General features: G+C 42.0%; 1 protein-coding gene across 1 annotated transcript in view; it reads right to left on the bottom strand.

Moving 5' to 3' along the window:
- grid1a (glutamate receptor, ionotropic, delta 1a) overlaps nt 1–17,070 on the bottom strand; it is a gene marked incomplete at both ends in the record, with an annotated part of 203,544 nt that extends 186,474 nt beyond the window's left edge. Inside the window, 2 exons of the mRNA XM_079229673.1 lie at nt 15,319–15,474; nt 16,992–17,070. Of these exons, the coding sequence (XP_079085799.1) occupies nt 15,319–15,474; nt 16,992–17,070 (235 nt within the window). The remainder of the gene's footprint in view (nt 1–15,318; nt 15,475–16,991) is intronic.
- Nucleotides 17,071–22,450: the final 5,380 nt, after the last annotated feature.

Here is a 22,450-nt window from a genome sequence, read left to right as displayed (position 1 = left end):
AAAAGATCATAGAGAACAAGATCAACTAAATAATCGTGATATGATTCTGCTGAAACTCAATTATTGATTAAAATGAAATACTGCCCAGCCCAAAGTAAATCTGCTCTCAAATTTAAAAAGCACCATAATGTTAAAGTGTATATATAATTATTAGTATTCAGAGCAAACACTGCACATTCAACATTATTGAGTTAATCCCAGCGCCACATGTATTGAGCCCTCTTTGTATTTAAGAGCCTTACAACAGACCATTTAAATGTAAAGTCTGTGGGTAAGTAATAATCAACCAAACCTGATCAATAAATAACACTAAAGTTCCACAGGAAACAAGAACATCTGGTTGTGTTCTCCCCACTTCAAGCCCAACATTGATCCCAACCCTAACCAGTGCCAGTTTTAATCCATTTCTTCTAGCAGCTGCTGCAAAGTTCTTAAAGCCTCTTCCGCCTCGGTAACAAAGCGGCGGGATAAACTCTATCCATACTGCACATACAGTAAGATATATTGCAAAAGGGTGACATTAAGAGGCAATAAAAGAAGCCGAGATGGGCTCCACGGGATTCTAAAGGTTAAGAACAGCTATGGTATGGGTTAGTTTAAAGGGATGGCAAAAGCTCAAATGGAATTGACAGCACTGGAAATTGAGGATTGAAAGGCATTACAGGACTACCGAGATTATTGATGACACATTCCAAGAGCCTTTCCTATTCAGACCTCGCGCTCCGATAGAGGAACGCGTAATCAGAGAATTATAACGTTTAAGGCAAAATCCAAAAAGCTGTGCGCCAGTTCCTCGCTGTGGGGGGATGACACTGAGCCCCTGCAAAACACACACATCCAAACACATGCATTGATATTTGCAAACACATTAATGAACACCAACAGCGGCACAATCCTTATCTGGCTCATAACAAAAGCTGCTATTAGCCCCTTAACAATTGGATCTGATGATCAGGCAGCAATTTTCAATCTAAAAAAAATTAAAATCCCCTCCAAATGTCCTTAAACCAGGGAGAGCAGCTTGTTTTAAAAGAAACAAAGCCAATCAATTAACCATCACAATCAACCCCGAGAACTATTAAACATGGATAATGTGTTGAATTTGTGGCTATCAGGGTTGAGGTAGACTCATATTCTGGTTAAATCACATTGATATTTTCAGAGTCAGGCAAGAGCATTAAAATCAAATTTAGCTCAAGTACTTAATTCCACCTAACTAACCAGAAAGCATAACAGATGTCTGGTCTCAAGAGATTCTACTAAATTAATGACAAATACAAACAGAAGCCAGCCCTTGAAATATTGACACACAGAACGCACGCTGCAACCATTCCAGCACCACCCAGCCTGGAAGAGGCAACACAATCGGATACAAACAGCCACAGGCGTGCGGCGCCTTCGACTCTCAGGCTGATGTATCTTCTCTCCACCGGGCCTAGAAGGGAGAGAGAGGGTCATTACCGCTCGCTCCCTCTCTCTTTTTTTTCATGACGCAGAACAAAGCTCAATGTTCCTGTCGTTAATCTCCGATACCATCTCTGTTACTCACACGATTGCATTATATCAAGCAGTTGTGAAATGAGCGTGGCTAATTTGAAGGAAAAGAGGGCACTGCTCAGTATGCAGTCATTATGACACAACAAATGTGAATTCCCTCCAGAGTCGGTAACGGCGTTTCTACAGAAACATAATGATACAAAAATAACTATCTCCGAACACCCCCCCCCCCCCTCCCCCCCCTTAAGTGACTGATTTTATCATGCGGTTATTCAGTTATCGAGAGAGAGAAGTCATTGCGCCTATGACAGATGTTTTAAATGATAACGCCTCCCAGGATGCGCCTTGACTTTTATCTTGCCTGTAAACGCAACACATTCCCACTCTTATGTCTCTCGGCCTGTTTCTGCCTTGTCAACAGGTGGACGTGGAACGTTTGCTCTCTCGAGTAGAGAGCCGTTGCCATATCAACGGATGCATTGGATCAAGGCATTAGATGGCTCATTCCAAGTGAACTTTGATATAGCACACATGGTTTATTACGATGACAGTGCCGCCTGACCATGCAGCGTCGTCGAAACTGGACATCTTGTTATGCGGTTTTTGAAGAATTGCAATTCATTAGCCAATGCAGGAATAACAAGCAAGCTAGTTTGTTGTAAATTCACACACACACACATACATCTACACACAACCACACACACACACACACACAAAGTGAACTCTCTTCAACTACATAAAAGCCTGTGACAAAAGCACAAACACTGTTTGTGCCCAAATGAATGCGCCTGTGTCCAAGAGTTTCCATTTTTGTGCTGTTAAAAGGAGGCTTTGTTAGGGCAGTGAGTGGGCATGCGGTGAGTCAGAGAGGGACATGTATTCAACGGGGAGATGCTTCATTTTCCTAGCTTCTCTTCCTGGTTGCACGGCCTGCCAGGGCGTTGCTAGCAGGAAGCTGTCCCTGCCAGAAATGATGACATTGCCTTGATAGACATCCTCCTGCTATCTGAGAGGAAAGGGAAAGATAGAGCGATGATCTGAAACGCTGCCACCTCCTCCTCCTCCTCCTCCTCCTCCTCCAACCCTGTTCCTCTCCTTCTCCCCTCGAGGCGATCTGTTTCTCTTCGCTTCCTACTCTTCTCTTTTGTATATTTTCATACCGCCTTTAAGACTTCTTTTTTTCTAATTTGTGATGCTGATGTTGTCCAGGAAAAATAAGCCTCCACATACTGAAAGTTTTTGTCGTGTTCCCTGTGTTTGACCTCGTACAAATGTAGCTCTTCTCAGCATTTCACCCCAAAAAAAAAAAGTTCTGTTGTTGCACAGGACACAGTTTGCTGCTGTGCCAGTAGTGAAGGCGCTGGAAACTAAGGCTTTAAGTGGCTGGAAATCACTAGAACCGATCTTATTTTCCGCCTGAAGGTGGGTTGTTTAGTTTACTCTGTGTGTGTGTGTGTGTGTGTGTGTGTGTGTGTGTGTGTACACCTTTGTCCAATTTCTACCAGGATGGAGTTGTAGGCACCCTGTTACAAAATGCAACATATATAAAGGCCAACCACATCATCGTATGGAAGTTGCTGGGTGGGTGTTTTTTTTCCCAACGTGAAAATATTTGTGTCCTCCTTTTCTGACTGTATGAATAGTTGCAATTGAAAGATCTGCTGTTTGGACTGAAGATAGGATCCCATCTGCCTTCACAGGCAGGTTTGTATGCTGTTTATAAAATAAAGCTAAATCTCCCTTACTGGAGCTGCAGGTATTTTTTTCCTCTTATTGAAAAACAGATGATATAACGGATGAGAACATGCATTATGCATTTCTCTTATGTGAGAGTTGAGGCATGTGCTTATAATATTTAAAGCCACTTGTCATGTGCCATCACATCTTGAACTCAAATATTAAATGTTATCTGGAGGACAAGACGAACCCTGGCCAGACAATAACAATAAGATGCCCGTTTCTGATGACTGGCGTGTGGACACTTAAGAAGGCTCTTTGCTCTGCAGCGCATCTGATATAGAGTTATCTTAGCCAGCATGAAGGCTATTTTAACCTTGCAAGCGCAATGACAAGTGCAAAGCAGTAGATCTTGGGCTTTAGTTCATCTATGGAAAATGATCTACACAGTAGATCAGAGGGTGTGATGATTAATAAATACATTCTAATTGCTCTGAAACAACTGTACCAATCAAAATTACGCATGGTGACAATAGCTCAACAAATAAAGAAATGGCTTATACAGTTTCACTAGAACTCTGTTTACTTCTATCTGGACTTCTACACTTTTTAAACGCTTGTCTTTGTTTTAGCACCGGCCCAAGCTGGAAGCATGGTGGTGTTGCTGATTTAGAGCCACACAGTAACACAAACACGTCAACATTCAAGCGAAGGCCCACAAAGATATATCAAATCTGCATGACAGGTAAAAGAATCTCAAACTCACGATCAATTACATACATAGTAAACGCTATGACAGTGCAACTTGTAAATATTTACGCAGTCCTAATGTGCTTTTCATTTCTTTGTGGGAAAAGCAATCATGCAGTGATTGAGATGACAACGGCAAACTGTCGCAGCAAAATGCTTTGGAAACATGTCAAACACGAGGCAAAGAAAATGACTGCATGTCTCAGGGTGACATGGAAATGGGAGATGATGAACCTGCTGTCTCATTCAAGTGAAATGATGCATGTTGCCTTGGGATTGAAACAGTAGATTAACGCCGATCTCTTCGTCACCCATTTCTCTGAGACGGATGCCTCATTTTCTACTGTTAATTACTGCAAACCAAGTCTACCTACGGGTCTAATAAAGTAACCAAACCTCCTCAACATGTAAAGCGTTCATCCAGCTGACATAAAAAAAGAAGAATACAAAGTCAATGGCCCAGTTAGAAGCCTTTGAGCCCACTTAAAACGTCTATTCTGTGGCCATGGTTCAAGCTTTGAAAAACCGCCAAAAATGTTCAGATAGCGTGAGCACACTTTCCTTTCCACAAAGTCTGGTTGACACCCCCAAAAACTAAATAAAACCTGACATTAGACAAAGGCATTAGACCTGTTTACACAGCAGATAAGCAACAGGATAAATACACAGTGGACGGAGCACTGCTGCAATACCACGACTCTACCCTGCATGAAGGTGGCTAATACAATATCTACTTTGATTTGTTTTGTATCGATATATTTTTTGTAAGGCCCTAAGGATACTATTGTTGGTAAATCAGTCTACCACTTTGGTCTAGACTGAAATACCTTTATATTTACTACCAGGATTACAAAAACATTTTGAACAGATATCCACGGTGCTCAGAGGCTGAATCCAAATTGGTGATCGGACAACTTTTCATCCAGCGCCACCACCAGGTCAAGTATTTGTACTATGCAGTAAATTATTCCAACACCTACCAGTTGGATTGGCACAATATTTTGCATCGACTTTTATGGTTCCCAGATGTGTATTCTTTAGTGAAATGTCTCAACACATATTGGGTGGATTGCAGATGAAATTGATAATCACAGTCAACGCTCCAGGAGAGCTGTTCAGTGGACAGCAGATCAGACTGTGTTTGTACTGGACAGCTTCCAGGTGTGTAACTGTCTGCTCCATGGACATGAAATGGCTGTCAAGAAAGGTTGTGAATCTAGCTCAGAGCTCAAATGTCAATGCCTCTGTGGCTTCAGCTGACAGCATGACTACAGATCGCAGACCAAAGTAATTTTCAATATTCACATGTTCGTGAAATAATTCTCAATTTAAAGTGAAGAGTATGTAATCGTCATGACATATTCATGGATGTGAAATGGAAATGGTGAGTTGGTCATGTTGGTGTGGTAGTTTCTGCGTCTTTAATAAATTATCTTGACATTGAGAAATTCAAACAGTTATTACAGTGATGATTAAAACAATGGCACCGTGCTTTGATAACAATCTGTAGAGAACTCACATACTTGTAATGGGTAAATACAACAGAAACTAGGCCCACACATCCAACGAGTGCTCCCAGGTTGATTTGGCTTGATGAATTGTATTGCGATGGATTAGATAACATGACTGTTATCCTAGCCGACTGTAATACTGAAATATGTACTCAGCTCAATTGTGAAACAATAACAAATTAATTATTAAACAGAGACGTATCTCTCTATCAACAGCTGAAGTAAGACAGGTGATTGGCTGTGTTAGTTTTCTCATGGTCACAGTAAACTGAATACATGCATTGTACAGGCAATAACATGTGAACATCCCATGTAAAATATAGATGTGCTGGAGCAAATACTGTTACTGTAAAAGGGAAGACTAGATGAATGAGCACAGAAACTAGTGACTCAAAGAATAAGTCATAAGTCATCATTAAGTTAAAAAAAAGCTGAGTATTATTGAATTGGCTTGTGATGTTTTACACTGAATTTAAAATGTATCTTCGGGTGCTGTTTGACCCAGTTTTCAGTGATGCCCGCATGTTTCGCCCTCTACACTCTTTTAGGCCTTCACTCATAAGGTTTAAGCTGGGTTTTGATTTCACTCAGGGACGGCTTACACACTAGCTTAGCCTCATCTTTGGATAAAACCCATGTTGCCTGGGCATGGTAGAGGACCCATGGCAGTGAGAGAGAGACAGAGAGTCAGCAACTCAGCGAGGAGGGATTCTTGTGACAGATGGTCCCACTCGGTATCCGTGTCTTTGGGCAGTAATGCAAACAATGGCTCCCAAATACATTTTGGCATCTCTTCATCGATGAGGCTCGTAAGCCGAGTCCAAATAACTTCGCCCCACTTGTCCGGCCAGACATTTCACAGCCTCTGCTCCTTCCCCTCCCCCCACTGCATTATCTTTCCCTCTGGCTTCTTCCATCTGCATCATCCCGCTTTCTCCCCCGTCATCATGCTTGCTCGCCAGTTCACTCTGCTTCACCCATTTACCCTCGCTAAGACTCCTATTCCACCCCCACTCCTCACACACCACGTCTCCCTCCTTCATCTGACTGAAAACGAGTGTGAAGTCGGAGATAGCCGCGTAGCATTTCTTTGGCTGACTCCTGTTTAGCCTCTAATAGGATTTACTTAGGGGCTGATTTTCTGCTCCTTGTCTTCCTTCCTGGAATGAAGTCTTCTTGCTGCCAATAGTGCAGGTTGGTGGATAGTAAATTATACACACTTCCCTTTGAGCTAGTCAGCATCAGAAGAGCGTGTGACACACTACCTCTCATCAAACCAGCACCATTTTTTCAACTTGCTTTGATAAAGCCACCTCAAACACACACACACACACACACACACACACACACACACACACACACACACACACGCACCACGATGCAGCAAAAAGCAAATCCTCTCCTACCATTCATACGCCCACTGTATCTCCGCCGCCCTTCCAGTCACTCTCATCACAGCAGCTCAATAAAGTCGAGGCATAACAGTGTGTACAAAGAGAAATGATACCCCGAACACGTGGGACTGCGATGTATTACAACGGATGGAGACCGGGGGCCTCATCAGCATCAATCTGACTGGACGGGACATCTCCTTTGGGCCACCTCTCTCTCCCTTCTCTGTCTCTGTCGCAGTCGGCCTCTCTCACTCCAACAGGTAGAGTAGTATTGATGGCCAATCCCCAGCGGTGTTTGGAGGCTGTATGGGGTTGTGGCAAAGCACTAACATCTGTCAAAGTGTTCTCTACAGCTCGTTATAAATCTGTCACACCAGAGAAGACAGCAACATGAATAAGACATGGGGCTGAGAGCCCCGTGAATGGTGAAAGCATATGTTGTGTGTTCATGTGTATGCAGAATAGGCAGCTTGTTGAGTTATGTATGACATGTGTGCAGGTGGTCTGATATATGTCTTGCTGTTTTAGCCATTCTTCAGATGCTGCTGTCATATTGGAAAAATCAATACAGGTGCTAAATGTCCCTCAAACAACAATTACAGGAGCAGGGCAGGATGAATTTGGTCGCCTGATAGTTTGATGTCATTGTCTGGCAGTGCTAAATGACCCAAATAATGTTCTCTGATGCCAAATTTAGGATTCTTGTGCACACCATGGGAGGAACAAACAGTCAAACATCAATCAAGATGTGTATTCAAAATGTATCGGCTTTTCAAATGTGTTTTTCCTACATTTGTCCTTCACAGACAGACAGCCATCTTACCACCCAGAAGCCATTAGTCAGCCTTATACACAATGCCCCCCCCCCCCCCCACCCCCAGAACACCCCCAATCAAATGTGCCAGTGTGAAAAGCGATGAGAATACTTTGAAATCAGCCCTCAGCTGTCTGCGAGTAAGGCAGCATGGGGAGTGTGATGAATACATAAATGCACAAAGGCCCGACGTGACTGCCACTCTCTCTAATTAGCTCAACACAGTAATTCTGTTTACATCGCACACCAAACATAACTTTCCAGTTTCCTCAAAAAAAACTGCAAGAAATCTATTGAAATATTCCATATCTATATTTATTCATCTATTTGTGGCACTCTGTAAAAACTTCAATAAAATCTCTGCGTGTCACAACAACACTGGCCCTGTTTACTCAAATTAAAAGATTACTAAGATCTCGGCACATGGTGACATTACGCCCGATGCAGATGAATATAGATCAGACATGGCATTTAAGTAAATTGACATTTTTCTTGAAGTTAATCAGCGGATCAAGCCTTCTGCCTCAAAAGCCAAAATCACTTTTTAAGTCTTCACAGGTCGGGATTAAAAGTGTTTTATATAATTGGATATTCAAAATGTCTCTGTGCACCATTCAAGAGAAATCAAAGAACTGCCAAATGAAACATCTGTTACAGCTGTTGAGACTATGTGACACAGATGCATCCATCTGCAGGAGAGGAATACTGACCCGCTGTTCCTGTGCAGCACAGAGGACAAAACCTGTAGGCCTACTAAGCAGATCCAGCATTTAACAGCCATGACCTCGCTCTCTGTATTTGGCTCTCTTGCTCTGCAGCAGTTGCCAGACATTGCTGACTCTGGCTATTCTAAAAGAAAAGCTGGAGGAATACATATTCTTTAGTGAGTCGGTCAGCCCACAGTGGACTACGTCTCCCACAGGGCCTCTGCTGTGTCACAGCTATAGAAGGACAAGGAGAGGTATTATCCATAGAAGTCAGTTACATAACAGGTGAAGTGTGACAGAAAAAGTGACCTGTGTTACAAAAGAAGTAGATGTTTTCCTTGTAAATCTCGCCCAGGAGATAAAATGAGTTGTATGGAAGCAGACAGAGAAAAGAATGAGTATGGATGTAGTGTATGCACTCATCAGGGAGCCAAACAACCACAGCACTTAACATACATCACAGCAAAAATATCCATAACACACAAAAGCATGGCACTTGGCACAAACACAATACCAACACATTCAAGCCCTTTGATATACTGTTAATCACACATTCTTTGTTGCCCTGTTACACAACAAATACATGAACAGTCCACACAAGCAGCAGCAATATGGCCAGCGCTCACTGCGTTATTGGGAGCTCAAACCAAGCGTAGCGGCCCGAAGTCAAGATACAACTTCTCAGATTAATAGAAGGCAGGACATCCATTTCAACTGTGTGTGTGCGTGTGCGTGTGTGTGTGTGTGTTCTCAGCGTTCATTCCCCAAATCTAAAATACAAACAAAATCTTATCCGCTGTATGTTTGATATGGCAGATAAGATGTGCAGTGCAATGCCAAAGGGGAATGGTTCAGTGTGTTTGTGCATAGTTTTGAATGGTTGGCACTTTATTAATTTCCAAACTTTTATGTTTGACGTACCTTTACAGGCAAATTGGATGAGCTAGTACCAGTTTTTTGACACTTGTTCCAAATGTCTTTATTTGAAGTGATATTAAACTGTTATCCACACTATTGAAAAGCACACAACGCATAGTCTTCTGCCCTCCATATGCATGTAGGTCCACAGCGATGCAGCGAGCTTAACACACTGACAATAAAGGAGGATTCACACGAGATTCATAAACGTAGAGACTAGCCGTTAAATCTGATATGAACTATCACCAGTGAAAGCTCAACATTACATCTTGTAAACATACACAAGATTAAAAGTAAAAAATCTGTAAAATACACAACAGTTAACCCAACCTGGTGACTGAATGGTGTATTAGCAACACGTCAGCAGATGGCTAGCAGCGTGGCTAGCAGCGTGGCTAGCTTGGCTTCGCAGTGAGCTCATCAGAGAAAAGCTACTAAATCTCAAATCAACAACCACAAAGCCCCAATGATCAAAGGAATAGAGCTACAGATGATGCACCAACAAGGGTATTTGTGGAGTAAATCAAATAAGTCTGCGTGTCAATATTTGCCTCGAGATCTGACAAAATGGTGGATGTCAGTAAAAGCTGCCACGCAACTGTGACAGTAGTGGTTGCTACTAGCAACTGAATGTTCAACTCAAACCAAAACGAAGATGCGGTTTCAAAAGCTGAAGCGAATCGCCTTCGGGTTCGATTGATTTGGAGACGTGTGAACAGAGAAATCACACCTCCTGCCGGCTCGTGCATTGCCTGACGTGAGAAACAGCTCATGATGAGAAACATGGCTCGACTGATGAAGATAATCTAATTGTGTCATCTGAAGAATAATTGCCATGCAGGTGTGTGGTGCTGTGCACCCGTATGAGGCCAACTCTGACGGCGATGGGGTTTCATTAATTGAGATATTTTTGAATTAGTATAAAATATCTAGTTACAGCCCAAACCAATATTTCATAATTTGTACTTTATAATAATTGCGTATATATATATTTAAATAAACACTGTTATATTAACTACATGAACAAACAGTTAGCAATAGCCAAAGCGCTGCTGGTGCTCCGTCATGAAGAAGGAAACAAGCAAGAGAAGGGAGTGTTTGTTCACAACTTTTAGACCGCTCTTGTATGTTTCTGTGTGAATACAAATGAACCAAGCGGCAAATTAAACTATTGTTTCTAATTAGTCCCTAAATTGGAACAAAGCACAGAAACTGCAGGTCTGAAAATGACCTTAGCCTCGGTTTGTTTTGTTTATACTACTACTGAACCAAGTGGAGTGGCAGAAGCCGGACATTTCAACCATTTTACTATATTTATTCTATTTTTTTTTCAGGCTGAGCTAACCTTTCTAGTTACCCTCTGGCAACTGCCATAATTTTTTATTTTGTCTGAAAAGAGTACTCCGCCTTTCTAACGTTTGCTCTTAAAATAGGAATTAAACATTTTCTTCACCAAAAACTGGACGCCCAGTATGCAACCGACTAAAGGTTAACCCTACACGGATGTTAAGTGGTGGGCCTCACAGTGTGAAGGGATTAAATGGTGGAGGGTATACCGCAACATCACTTAGCTGATTATTGTACCAGCAGGCCTTTATACAGCCCATTGAGGAGCTTATGACGGATTAAATAACCACTGGGTAATTAACAGGGGTCGGTAAAATGGCCTGATCACCTCCCCCCCTGCGTAGAGCTGGTAAAAAGTAATAAAACAAACAAACAAATCCATTACCACAATTTATGCAGCATTATAAAATTCACCAGGACAATAATAGTGAAAGGGCAGCATTCCATCACGTTTAGAGCACAGCGAGAAATGAGTTGTCATAGGCAGAGAATCAGATGGAGGATATTACATTACCCATGCCAACACTTTTAAAGGAACCATTACATCAACTTTTGTCATTACAGATTGAGCAAAAGGGGGGAAAAGAAGAATTGCACTGCAAGTTTTCTTCAAAGTCTATTGGCTTACAGGGACAGAAAGAGCAAATAATCAAATCCTCCTTGACATTACCTTGGCGGAGGTTAGATGAAAATGGAGGGCCACTAGTGGTGTGGTGTGTGAAAAGGACACAGTGGGACAGAACACTCAACAAATTACTGCACATTAGAGGAGCAGGGATCTACTTCCTCTAACTGTGTCCAGATGGCTATGTTGTCTAAGTGCTAAGTGCATGTTTTAAAATGAACTGGGAACCTGCAGGGGTTTGACAAACCTACGAGAACGCCTCATAACAAAGGGTATTAAAACCACTGCTATGAAAGGTTGGCCACAATTGATTGAATACCAATTAGCAGAACCTGTAAACCCCCTAGAATGTACATCAAACATATCCCTGGTATATATAGTCGGTGCACCACAACCTTTTTGAGTTGCGAATAATCAGGTTGAGGTTTTCTACTCCCCAGTTTTCTTTAGTTTGAACAGATAGCACCTAGTCGTTGTCCAAGGTGCTTCAGGCTCTGGGGATTTTTGAGGCGTTACATGACTTTTTCTCTCCTACGACCTGCCGGAAAATCCCCCGTCAGAAACTCACATGCACACTTTTACTCTCAAAAACACTCAATCAAATCTATTCTGAGGCAAATTATATCACCGGTCCAGGCAATGCCATGTAAAAAAAACATTCAATCTAAAATACGTTATTTCATTTTTAATATGTTCACTCGTTTTTTTCCTCCACTACCTTCTGGCGGCCCCCGAAAATCATCGAGACGCCCTTGAAGGTCCTGACCCCCAGAATGAAAACCACTGCCTCATCTTTTTATGAGGTTTTTCATTATTTTTCTTGCCCCTAATGCTTTGATGCCAAGAAAAATAAAAATAATGCACAAACAGTAAATCGTTCAAGCCCATGCCAATCCTTTCAAACGGGTGAATCCTTACATTTGGTAATCTGTGTGAAGATATCCTCTGAGCAACCACAGCCAAAAACAATCCGCCTCACATGCTAAACTTAAAATATGCATAAATTTGGATTTACATAATCACACAACAAGGTTGGCAGCTTTGCCGTCCCCTTTGTCACATCCTTTGAATAAAATGGAAGACAGAAGACAAAACAAGACACAAGTTATTAAAGCTTTGTTTGCTTATCTGGCTTAAAGGACACACTTCTAGCTCTAAATCAAGGTGGAAAGATAATCTCAAGATGTGTGATGAACCAGTTTGAATGCACATGTATTTATTTTAAAAGTTGTCAGCCTGATTTAGATGCCATTCATCAGTCGTATTATACTCTTGAGACATTCAACTATTGCATCGTGACTTCAGATGATGCTGGTACCATAATAGGCTGAAGATGTGCTCTGAACTTCAGGTCATTACTGACTTGATGCTTAGATCCTTGTGAGACCCAGACTGGCTCTCCAGAGTGATGACTGGCTGTTACTAGATAAGTGAGGCATTAACGTTAAAATTGATCAGAATGGCCGTACATGCAGTTAAATCATGCATAGCCAAATTATGGGAGCCATTGCAACCTTCCCTTCTAGAGAAATGGGTAAAACAAAAAGAAGATTTTTCCCATTGTATCATCCTTGCCAGTATCTTATCTTGATCTCTACAAAGTACAAGAACTGAAGGGGAAATAGCATAAATAGGGTGTGAGGTTGTTGCACTGATCAAATGTGTGTTTGTTGTTTTTCTGTGACAGTATTGCAAGCTGATAGCATCTAAAAACCTCATGACAGGCTTCCGATAAGATACAACCGAGATAGATATATTCCTCCATAGTTTTCGCTCCCGGCGTCAAAATCGCCCTATTCATTCTCTCCAGTTGTTCCAGCCTATAAATAGGACAGCATCTGCCAGTTGTGTGGTCAAGCAGTATATCCAGCCAGCCTTGAGCTGTCATCTTTAAACGATAAGAGCGTGGGAGGACGGAATAGTTGAGTGTCTGCAAACATGGTGGCGGTGCGACATCCTCGTTAATATATGTTCCACCAGTGCAAGGACAAAGGAAGCCAAATGAGGACAAACATGACGCTGCAACTACTCCTCTCACTTGGCTGATCAATTTTCCCCATCACCTACCCCCTATCTAAACTCTTCTCCTGCTCTTCTTTTGTCCACTCATGTTTATTCATGGCTTGATCATAATTCTCTCCTCGCTTTTCTGCTGTTACTCACGGTATTTTTATCCTCATTGCTCTCCTCACCCTTAATCTCCCTCCCTTCCTCTTTGCAACAGCCACTATCTTCTCCACCTCTATCATTGCTTCCTCATTCCCCTAACTCACCCTCCTCCTCCTCCTCCTCCTCCTCCTTCTCTCCCCGTTTATGCCCACCCTCCCCTCCCTCTTCGCCATGCGATGGCAAGGTCCTCCTAACTGCCACTCACAGTGGGATGGCAGCGAACAAAAGAGCAAAGCAAAAGGTCAACTTATCCCGGTTGTCGCTCAACACCCTGCCGTGTGGCTAGTGCAAGAGTCAGGGGCCTCCCATTGATCCTCATGTCAAAGACGGCATGTTATTCCCAACTCTCTCCGGAAACTGAATGCCTCTAATCAGCCACTTCCGCGAATATTTGATGATCAGGAGTTTAACCGTAAACAGTAATTATGTATGTTAAATGATACCCAATCAGGGCAAACACAAGGCAATACAAGCAGAGGAAGGCTGTAACAGAGCTTGTTGTTGCTCATTGAAATTATTCAAATTCTCTTCACATTTATTTTACAGCATCATCAAAAACTTCTGTCCTTAGGCATTTGAACAGGCGTGACATTGTTTGAAATTATTATCTGGGGGATTGTTTGATGAAAACAACTTTGAGGTCATTAGTATTCAGAGTCATTGTGTAAACTCTTCACCAAGTGTAGGGTTAAACTCTATCTTTACACTAGTGAAATAATCAGAGCATTGCACAAATGGAAAATCAATTGGCAAGTCGGTTTACTTATCTCAAGCAACAGCGACCGGTAAATTCATACGTGTGTGTAATACTTTTTTTTAATGTATATATATATATATATATATATATATATATATATATATATATATATATATATATTTATATATTATCTCTGCAGCAGCAACCGGGAATATCTTCTCTGATTACTATTATTTCAAGAGCCCGAATGACACTCCGCTTCTTGTGAGCCTCATTGGAATTGAGTTTTCAAAAGTATTGTGAATTAGAATACTAGATATCTGAGACTTTAGAGAAGGACCACAGCTAAATGGCATGAGATAATTAGAGCAAAAGGACGGACATCTTTCTGTGCCTGTCAGGGCCACTATGAATAGTAATGATTCATCAAGGCCTTTTTGCCACTTGGGACAAAAGTACAGGCTGGTAACGAACTGTAAGGGACATAAACAGCCTCTGAAGGTCCCTATGAACCTATTAAAGTCTTACTGATTTATTTTAGAGGAAGACTTTTAATCACTTTTTTCCAGTCAACTGTATGGGACCAAAATGACTGAGACATAACCTTGATAAAAAATAATTTAATTGCTAATTTCGAGGGTGGTTTGTGGAGATGTGTATATTCTGAGCACCGAATGAGGCAGACGAAACATTCCAACAAAAACATCTGTGATAAATGTGCACAAACAACATTTGGTGTGCATCCTTCAAAGAGACATAAAAGCTGAAAATATGCTTTACTCTATGCTTTATGTGATTACAGTGGAGTGTTGGTGCTGGAATTATTTTTAATCATCTTGAAATGATTTTTATTCTCACATATCAACATATTATCCAGCTGCTGTGCTCTAACTCAATGCTTCCACCTAGCTTTTCTACCACAGAAGACACCTTGCTTTGGTACAGTGGCACCGCACACACGCGCACACACACACACACACACACACACACACACACACACACACACACACACACACACACACACACACACACACACACACAGATCATCAACAATGAGCGAGTGACTGATCAACATGTGAAATGAAAAGCATCAGCTCATAGCACAAAACACGTGCACAATCAAGGCAGTCTTTAGCGCATCGACTTCTTGCGCAGCGCCTTGACGCGCCCTGCGGACCCGAGTAATCAAATAAGATAGAAGACCACGCTTACCTTCCTGCACAGCCTGGAAAGGGTTGTTAGGCTCGATAAGTTTCACTGAGTGGGTGATTTTCTCGCTCTGCAGAATGTCATCGTTCAGACTCAGATCTGAGATTGCAAGTTGGAAAATCTCGTCATCTCTCCCAGAGTTTTCCTCGAATATGGCACCTGTTGAATAAAATAATCAGAAGTCATTTGGCGAGACACGATGAGGTTTGAAGTGCATGCGATTGCACGGTAGGTATTTTCATTCCGGACCATTGCTATTCAGACTAAATAGTTCATGTTTATTGTATAAAGTGCCACAAAGTGAAGCATGATTTTGTGACGGTAAGTACATTTTGTGTGTGGTTTATTTAGCATTGAAGTTGCGCAACATGCGCATCTGAGTGAGATTTCAGCACCATGGAGAGCGACACGGCCACATCACACGAACTCTGGTAATCTATGCATAAAGTAGCCCAATTTAGAAAAGAAATGGCCGTCGTGTCTACTAGATCGATGGCACCTTCCCCAATAAACATTATAGGCCTGATGTGGGAGGCACACTGAAGCTTAACTGTCTCCCTGACTCCCCCCACTCCCCTCCCATCTCCCCCTCTGTTTATGGCATCAACTGCTATTATGAGACGCACATATATCACAAAAAAAGGTTTCAGGAAATGAGAAGTATAATTTGAGGTAGGCTACCCGAATGTTATGCGGGGCATCAGCCAATATTATCTGGATGGAGTACCGCCTCTGTATTAAGCCAGTGACTGAGCACCTGCTGCTTGCCAGACTGTTGCAGTAAACTGTGAACACCAGCAGCAGCAGCTGCAGCAGCATCCGCGGAGACAGAATTTGCTCACAGTGACATTGACATTTTTATCTGAGACTGCAACGCCAGTCATAATAAGTGACTACGCGACTGTGTGCATGAAAGGGGGACATAAACCAGAGCAATTACTCAGTGTGAGTGTGTGTGTGTAATTCAAAACTGTAAAATGTAATGCGATGTTTAGGGACAAACAGATCAGATTCATTTGAACGTCGTGATGAGTTTAAAGCCCCCCCTCCTCCACCACCCCTATCTGTGGAAAAAAAGGCAGCTCTGGTTTGAAGTTTGAGAACAAAGAGGCTCTATGCGTTTTGCATCTCTAAAACGAAACTCCACTGACATTCCCCTCCGTCTTGTTTTTGACATTGCAGTCACGTTCCGGTGAAAGTTGAGGCTGGTCGGGTACAGAGAAGAGGCAGCTTGGTCTTAAAAAGCCTCAGTAATTTGTCTATTGGACATTCATTTCGTCAAAGCATCTACGATAGCGTCTCGGTCCGTGTTTTGAATACACAATTGCAATTTACAGGCCAACGGTAGATATTAAGCCAACATGAATGCATCGATTAGCCGTCGAAAAGTGGAAGAAATGTCTGCAGAAAAGGGCTGATAAATAAATAACTGCAATATATAATAAGAAAACATCTGTGGCAGTAAAGGTCAGAGACATGGATGTTTACAAAACGTCAACTTTTCAACTCGCTTGAGGGTCAAAGTGTTGCTTAAACAGAGGATGCAAGCTGAATAGACTACTTATCCCGCCCTCTCACCAAATCCCTGTGATCAACGCAGTATGCGCTGGCTGAGCTTTATTCCCGCACGCTCTGCCTTTTACACCTAACATCATGTTGTTTTATCGGACGCTTACCGATATGTATGATGGAGTCCGCTTTGGCCAAATGGCATTGCAATATCCACAGGGAAAGGGAGATCAGCAGCAACTCCATCTCGGGATTTCAGCGAAGCGGCTCATCCAAGCTCTGCTCGACTGTCCTATACTGTCCAAATGGAGCACCCAAAGAAAAAAGGAAAAAAAAAAAAAGATGATCAAAACCCAGTGCAAAACAAAACCGCGGTCCTCCTCCTGGCAGACAAGACCCGCATGAAACCACACAGAATTATATTCTCTCTCTCTCTCTTTCTCTCTCTCTTTTTTTTTAACCAACAAAAACAAGTCGACCGCAGGAAGGTGGGCTCAAAAAGACGAGGAAGAACCGACGGGGACCCGAGGTAAGACTGAAAGGACAGGTGGCCCGGTGAGAGAACCCGGCGTTACCTCTCTCGCTCTCGCCTCTCCCCCTGCGCTCCGGCGTCTAAAGCATGGCAAGCAGCAAAAAACTGTGGAGGAGGGACACCCCTCTAACTACACACGAAGAGACGCTCACATACACACTCTGAAAGGAAAACACACGTACACGCGCGCACACACACACACACACACACACACTCGTCAGTCCTGGCTCGACCACGTGACTGCAGAGACTTCACGACTCGGGCTGCTGTCCCGACAAGCCGGGTAGAAATGATTTGGACTAGCCGGAGAAAGACGCATGGAGGGCCGATACCCAAACGCATGATTGGAGGTTACAACAAGTCTATCAGCCTATACGAGCCTGACTGCAAAAGACAAGACAAGTGCGTGACAAAAGCTCACGCGCAAAAAAAAACTAAGGTATAGATTCGGCGGTGTAAACAGTATACTTCTGGAGAAGTTGGCGTTTTTCGGGGATGATGTGCAGGGCGCAGAGCGGCGGAGACACATTGTCAGCACACTTCAGTGGCGACGGAGCGCAGCTGATGTGGCGGAGAAAAGGATTTACCCACCATGTTCCTCGGCGAGGGCTGATGGATGAGGGGCAGACGTGACAGAAGCCACACCGCCTGGCTGCACAGGGGAACAGCTGGACTGAGTTAGCCTACCGGAAGAGCGTTTTACAGAGGACAAAGAAACACACATGGCTTTGCTCAATGTTGTGTTCTTGTTGCATGACTTGATCGATTCATTGATTGTTGATTCAGCTAAGTTGACGCCCTTGTTTTGATCGCGGGATTGTGACATTGGGGGATCATTTTAAGATAATTTGTGTGTGTGTGCGTGTGCGTGTGTGTGTGAGTGAATCAGATTACAGGGTGCCAGTGATTCTTAGTATCACGTCTCACAATGTTGGAGCACTGCAAGGCGTGTGCGCAGCCCGTGAAGAAGAGGAAGATGTGGTGCGAGAGATGGAGTTTTTAGATGGGCATGGTCTTACAATTAAAGGATATTTCTCGTGACTGCAAAAACAAACGGAAATGTCTCTTAATTGTTTGGTTAAGTCCGTCAGAGGCGCAGAACACAAACTTTCAGCACCAACGGCAGCGGACAGCTCTCTCGATAAACTGCACAAGTCCAAGAAAAAAAAAGCACCTGTAGAGCAAACAGTCAGATCTCCCATACTACTAAATGCCTCCATGCTGGTCTCCTTGTTTATTTCTTCCCAGCGACTCATTTCATTCTTGGAAGAAAGCCACACCTGGGAAGATAATGTGTTACAAATTGATTTCTTTCAAAGACAACACAAATTCCACAGCACTCTCACGCCAGTCTCGCATACTCTTCTGGTTTTCATTGCAGCCGAGGAGTAAACATCCATGCCTCCAAAGTTGTTGTAAAAACCACACACTACCCCTAACGGCCACTCTTTGATACTGCAGCTTTTTTATAACGATGTGTGATATTCTGTGTGATATAGATAAAAGATGAAGTTGAAACGAAAATTTCAAACAAACTGCTTTTGTGAACAAACGGTGTCCATAACTTTGATATCTAAAAGTGGGGCATAACATTTATGTCTGAATATAATGCTAATCCACATATCAGTGCCACATATGTCAGTGTTTAGCGAACAAGGAACACATGGTATTAATTAATTATTGCCCTTTAATTGCAATTATAGTTCCCATTACACATGTAGCTAGCATTCCAAGGATCAAAACAGAAAGATTAACCTTGAGATTTGGGATTTAAGCTGACAGGCATCCACAATACCATAAACAATTCATCACATCCCAGCAGGGGAATACGTCTTATAATTTCATTGATCTATGAAGCAATATGTTGCTGAGATTTCATCAAAGAATTCTTTATTTTCACACTGGCTTCTTTCTTTGAGGTTTCTTGTTTTTATTATGACTGTATGTAATGCAAATCTGCAAATCTGCCATTCTCCTTCTCTATCTCTCTCTGTTGGGGGGCGGGGAGAGTAATACTTGTGCATCTCGTGTAAAAAAATAAAAATCGTGTAAAAGAATGATGAGGAAAGATGAACAATTTGAAAAATGTTCTCACCTGACTTAACACCTATAAGCTGCAAGGAAGCCGTATAATAACATGTATATATTGTATGCACTTAGTCTGTCTTTATTTTATTCTTAAACATCTTAGCATGTTGTATGTTTTGTTATGATTAACTATCCCAAAATAAAGAATAAACTGGATAAAACACAAACAACAGGATTGTAACTCCGTTGTTCAGCGTGTGAAATACATATTGTATCAAGTGAGACAGGCCAAGGCTCCATATAGTGAGCATATGCAAGTGTAAGTCTTGCCATCTCATCCATTGTAACCATTACCATATATCAGACAGGAATGTTGAAAATAATGTAGATGTAATATGTATTCTTTGCATATAGAAAGACACTCATGAGATATTTAGAATGAATAGCACTGTGTGTTTTGTGCCTTGACAAGTTCCATGCATTAGTAAGTAGATTTAATATGATAGAGGAAACACCTTTCTATGGAAAGTAGGCCATACAATGGATCCATCCATTTGTGGGTTCATTATGCCATTTATTTTAATTTATTTGTTTGTTTGTAGGGACAATGGACAGGCGCGGGCAAAACTAATCCACAAACAAATTATGTTTTAATTCTGATGGGTACAGATCATTCGAAACTAAAAGCATTTTCTATCTAAGATATTACATTATCCAACACATGAAATAAAATACTCTTTAGTACTATGTGGTTATGTTTCAGCCATGAGTTCAAGGGATTTAAAAACCAGAGAGAGAAGAGCATTGTCTCATTGTGCTGGGCGTTGTCTGTTTGTTACTCCAATGCAGAGTCAACCTGCCAAATTCAGTGGACCTGTGCTGTACAACACAGTTGCCTCTGTTAGCAGTGATGATAGCTCGATGGCTTTTTGTACAATATTTTGAGAAATGTCTTCTACAAAATGGGCCTAATAATGTTTTTCCTGCTTGGGACCAATATTACAATATGGCAGGTGTGGGGAAATCATACAGTGCAACTTAGCAGCATCGGTTGACAATAGGTTCCTGATGAATTTGAAGTTTCTACAGTTCCATTTGGCTGTATGGTCGACCCCTTTTCACCTGCTGTGCGTTAGATGTGAGTTAATTCATACCTGCTCTGTTTTTGTTCAAAAAGCATCCCCTAACAATTATTTACAAATAAATTAAAAAAGTGGCATCTGTCAGTGTTTTGTTCCTTCAACTCCGGTTGTGGAGCACACCTCGTGCATCTCCATGGGTGTCAACTCGAGTTAGTTTCAAAAGTGCTGCAAACAGCCACCGAGACATTGGGTCTCGTAGACGTAGGTCATGCCTGCTCTCTGCAACGAAGGTGGAATTTCATTGTCACACAAACCTGAGTCATTAATGTTTACGGCTACGAGCAATGAAGCAGAGTTTTTCTCCTCCTTTTGGGAACAAGGCCAGATAAGTTCCACTGCTACACAGTGACCTCTTACTAATAGTTTATCATAGAAGAATAGATCAATGTTTCCTTTATCCCAAATAATACGCTTCCCTAATCAAAAGCCTTCAGCGCAAGTCTCGCCATGATTCATTGTTTCTATAGCGCCTTTGCGTTCTGGGTCTTCAGTTCCTTCTGATGAGTCCCATCTCTCAGTTTAATCTTAAATGATGTTCTTATGCGTGGCTTGGAGCAAAGAGCACTGCTGCGTGCTATTGCTGTTTACAGTGAAATGCACATGCCTTGCTCCTGAGTAGCTGGTCTTTGTTCTCATTGATTTGTACTACTATTAGTGCTATTGTATATTAACTGAATCTGCTTTTGACTCCAAGAGGAAGAGTCTATTTAATAGGCTTCATTGAAATATAAGCAGTCATACACAGTAATGGGTAATTACTATCTGTGTTTATTGTGTTTGCCCTTATCCTTGCACACGGGACCATGATTTGATACCTAGTGATGTGCTGTAGAATAAGTCTGAGTGTAATCACTTCATTAGCCTCTAGCTAAGAACTGGACAGAGCCAGCAGCGTGCAATCAAATGTACTGTAAGTTATAATTAGTCTAGTTATTGCAGCAGTTGTCTTGCATACATACATATGGTAATGTCACTGAGGAATGCACCACAGGCTCCACCACTATCGCTCCGCGACTATACATAGAAGTAAGTTAGCATTTTCATGAATTAATTGGTTTCCTTGGAGAATAGCAAGGCATGACACTTTAATATCATGTGTTGACTGAAGAGTTTGTCACTGTGATGTTGGACCTGTCCATCCAATTGTGATACTGGATACAGATAGATGAAGACCCTGCACACATTTGGAAGAGGGTTAACTCTCAGACAAGTTGAAAATCCATTAATGTCAAGCAGAACTGTGCGGGGAATAGCAATACATATCTGCAGTACTAGAGGTGAATAAGCAAGACCCTCTCATCCAAATACACAGCCTGAGGTAACATTATAGATTAATCATGTTATGGGAGAACAAGCACAACCTCAGTCACAGACTCTGAATTTCAATGAGTGAATTGTTGACTACGGGCATCATTATATATTTCAAGATTACACCGTAGTGAACCTGAAATTGGTACTAGGTAATACATATACAAAATATGATGTATGTGAAAAAATATACCAGTGTACAGAAGCTCCGAAACAGTGGACAATGTCAGCCAAGAACTTTGACAGCTGCCAGAGCAGAGGTTTTCTATGCCTTCCAGCCAGGGACATGACTCTGGATTCAGTCTAACTGAGGTATGCAACCTTCAAATATAGTCTTGCTCATTGAAGGCTATATTGAAGGCTTGTTATAATATGACACAAAATCAAGACCAGTTTCTGATGTGAATGTTCAGGTTGGGGAAAGACCTACCTTTATATATACCTTTAGAGCAGGGATTCTCAACTGGTGGGTCGCGACCCACTGGTGGGTCCCTCCATGTTTTCAGCAGCGTGTGCCAGGTTGGGTCAAACCATCCTGATATTGGGAAGACTCTGGGTTTTAAATAATAATAAAATTAAACAGCCTACTGAATATAAAATTCACAACTGATGGTGC

The sequence above is a fragment of the Taurulus bubalis genome, assembly GCF_910589615.1.
Source record: "Taurulus bubalis genome assembly, chromosome: 14".
Lineage (NCBI taxonomy): Eukaryota > Metazoa > Chordata > Actinopteri > Perciformes > Cottidae > Taurulus > Taurulus bubalis.
This window is presented reverse-complemented; position numbering and strand designations above follow the sequence as displayed.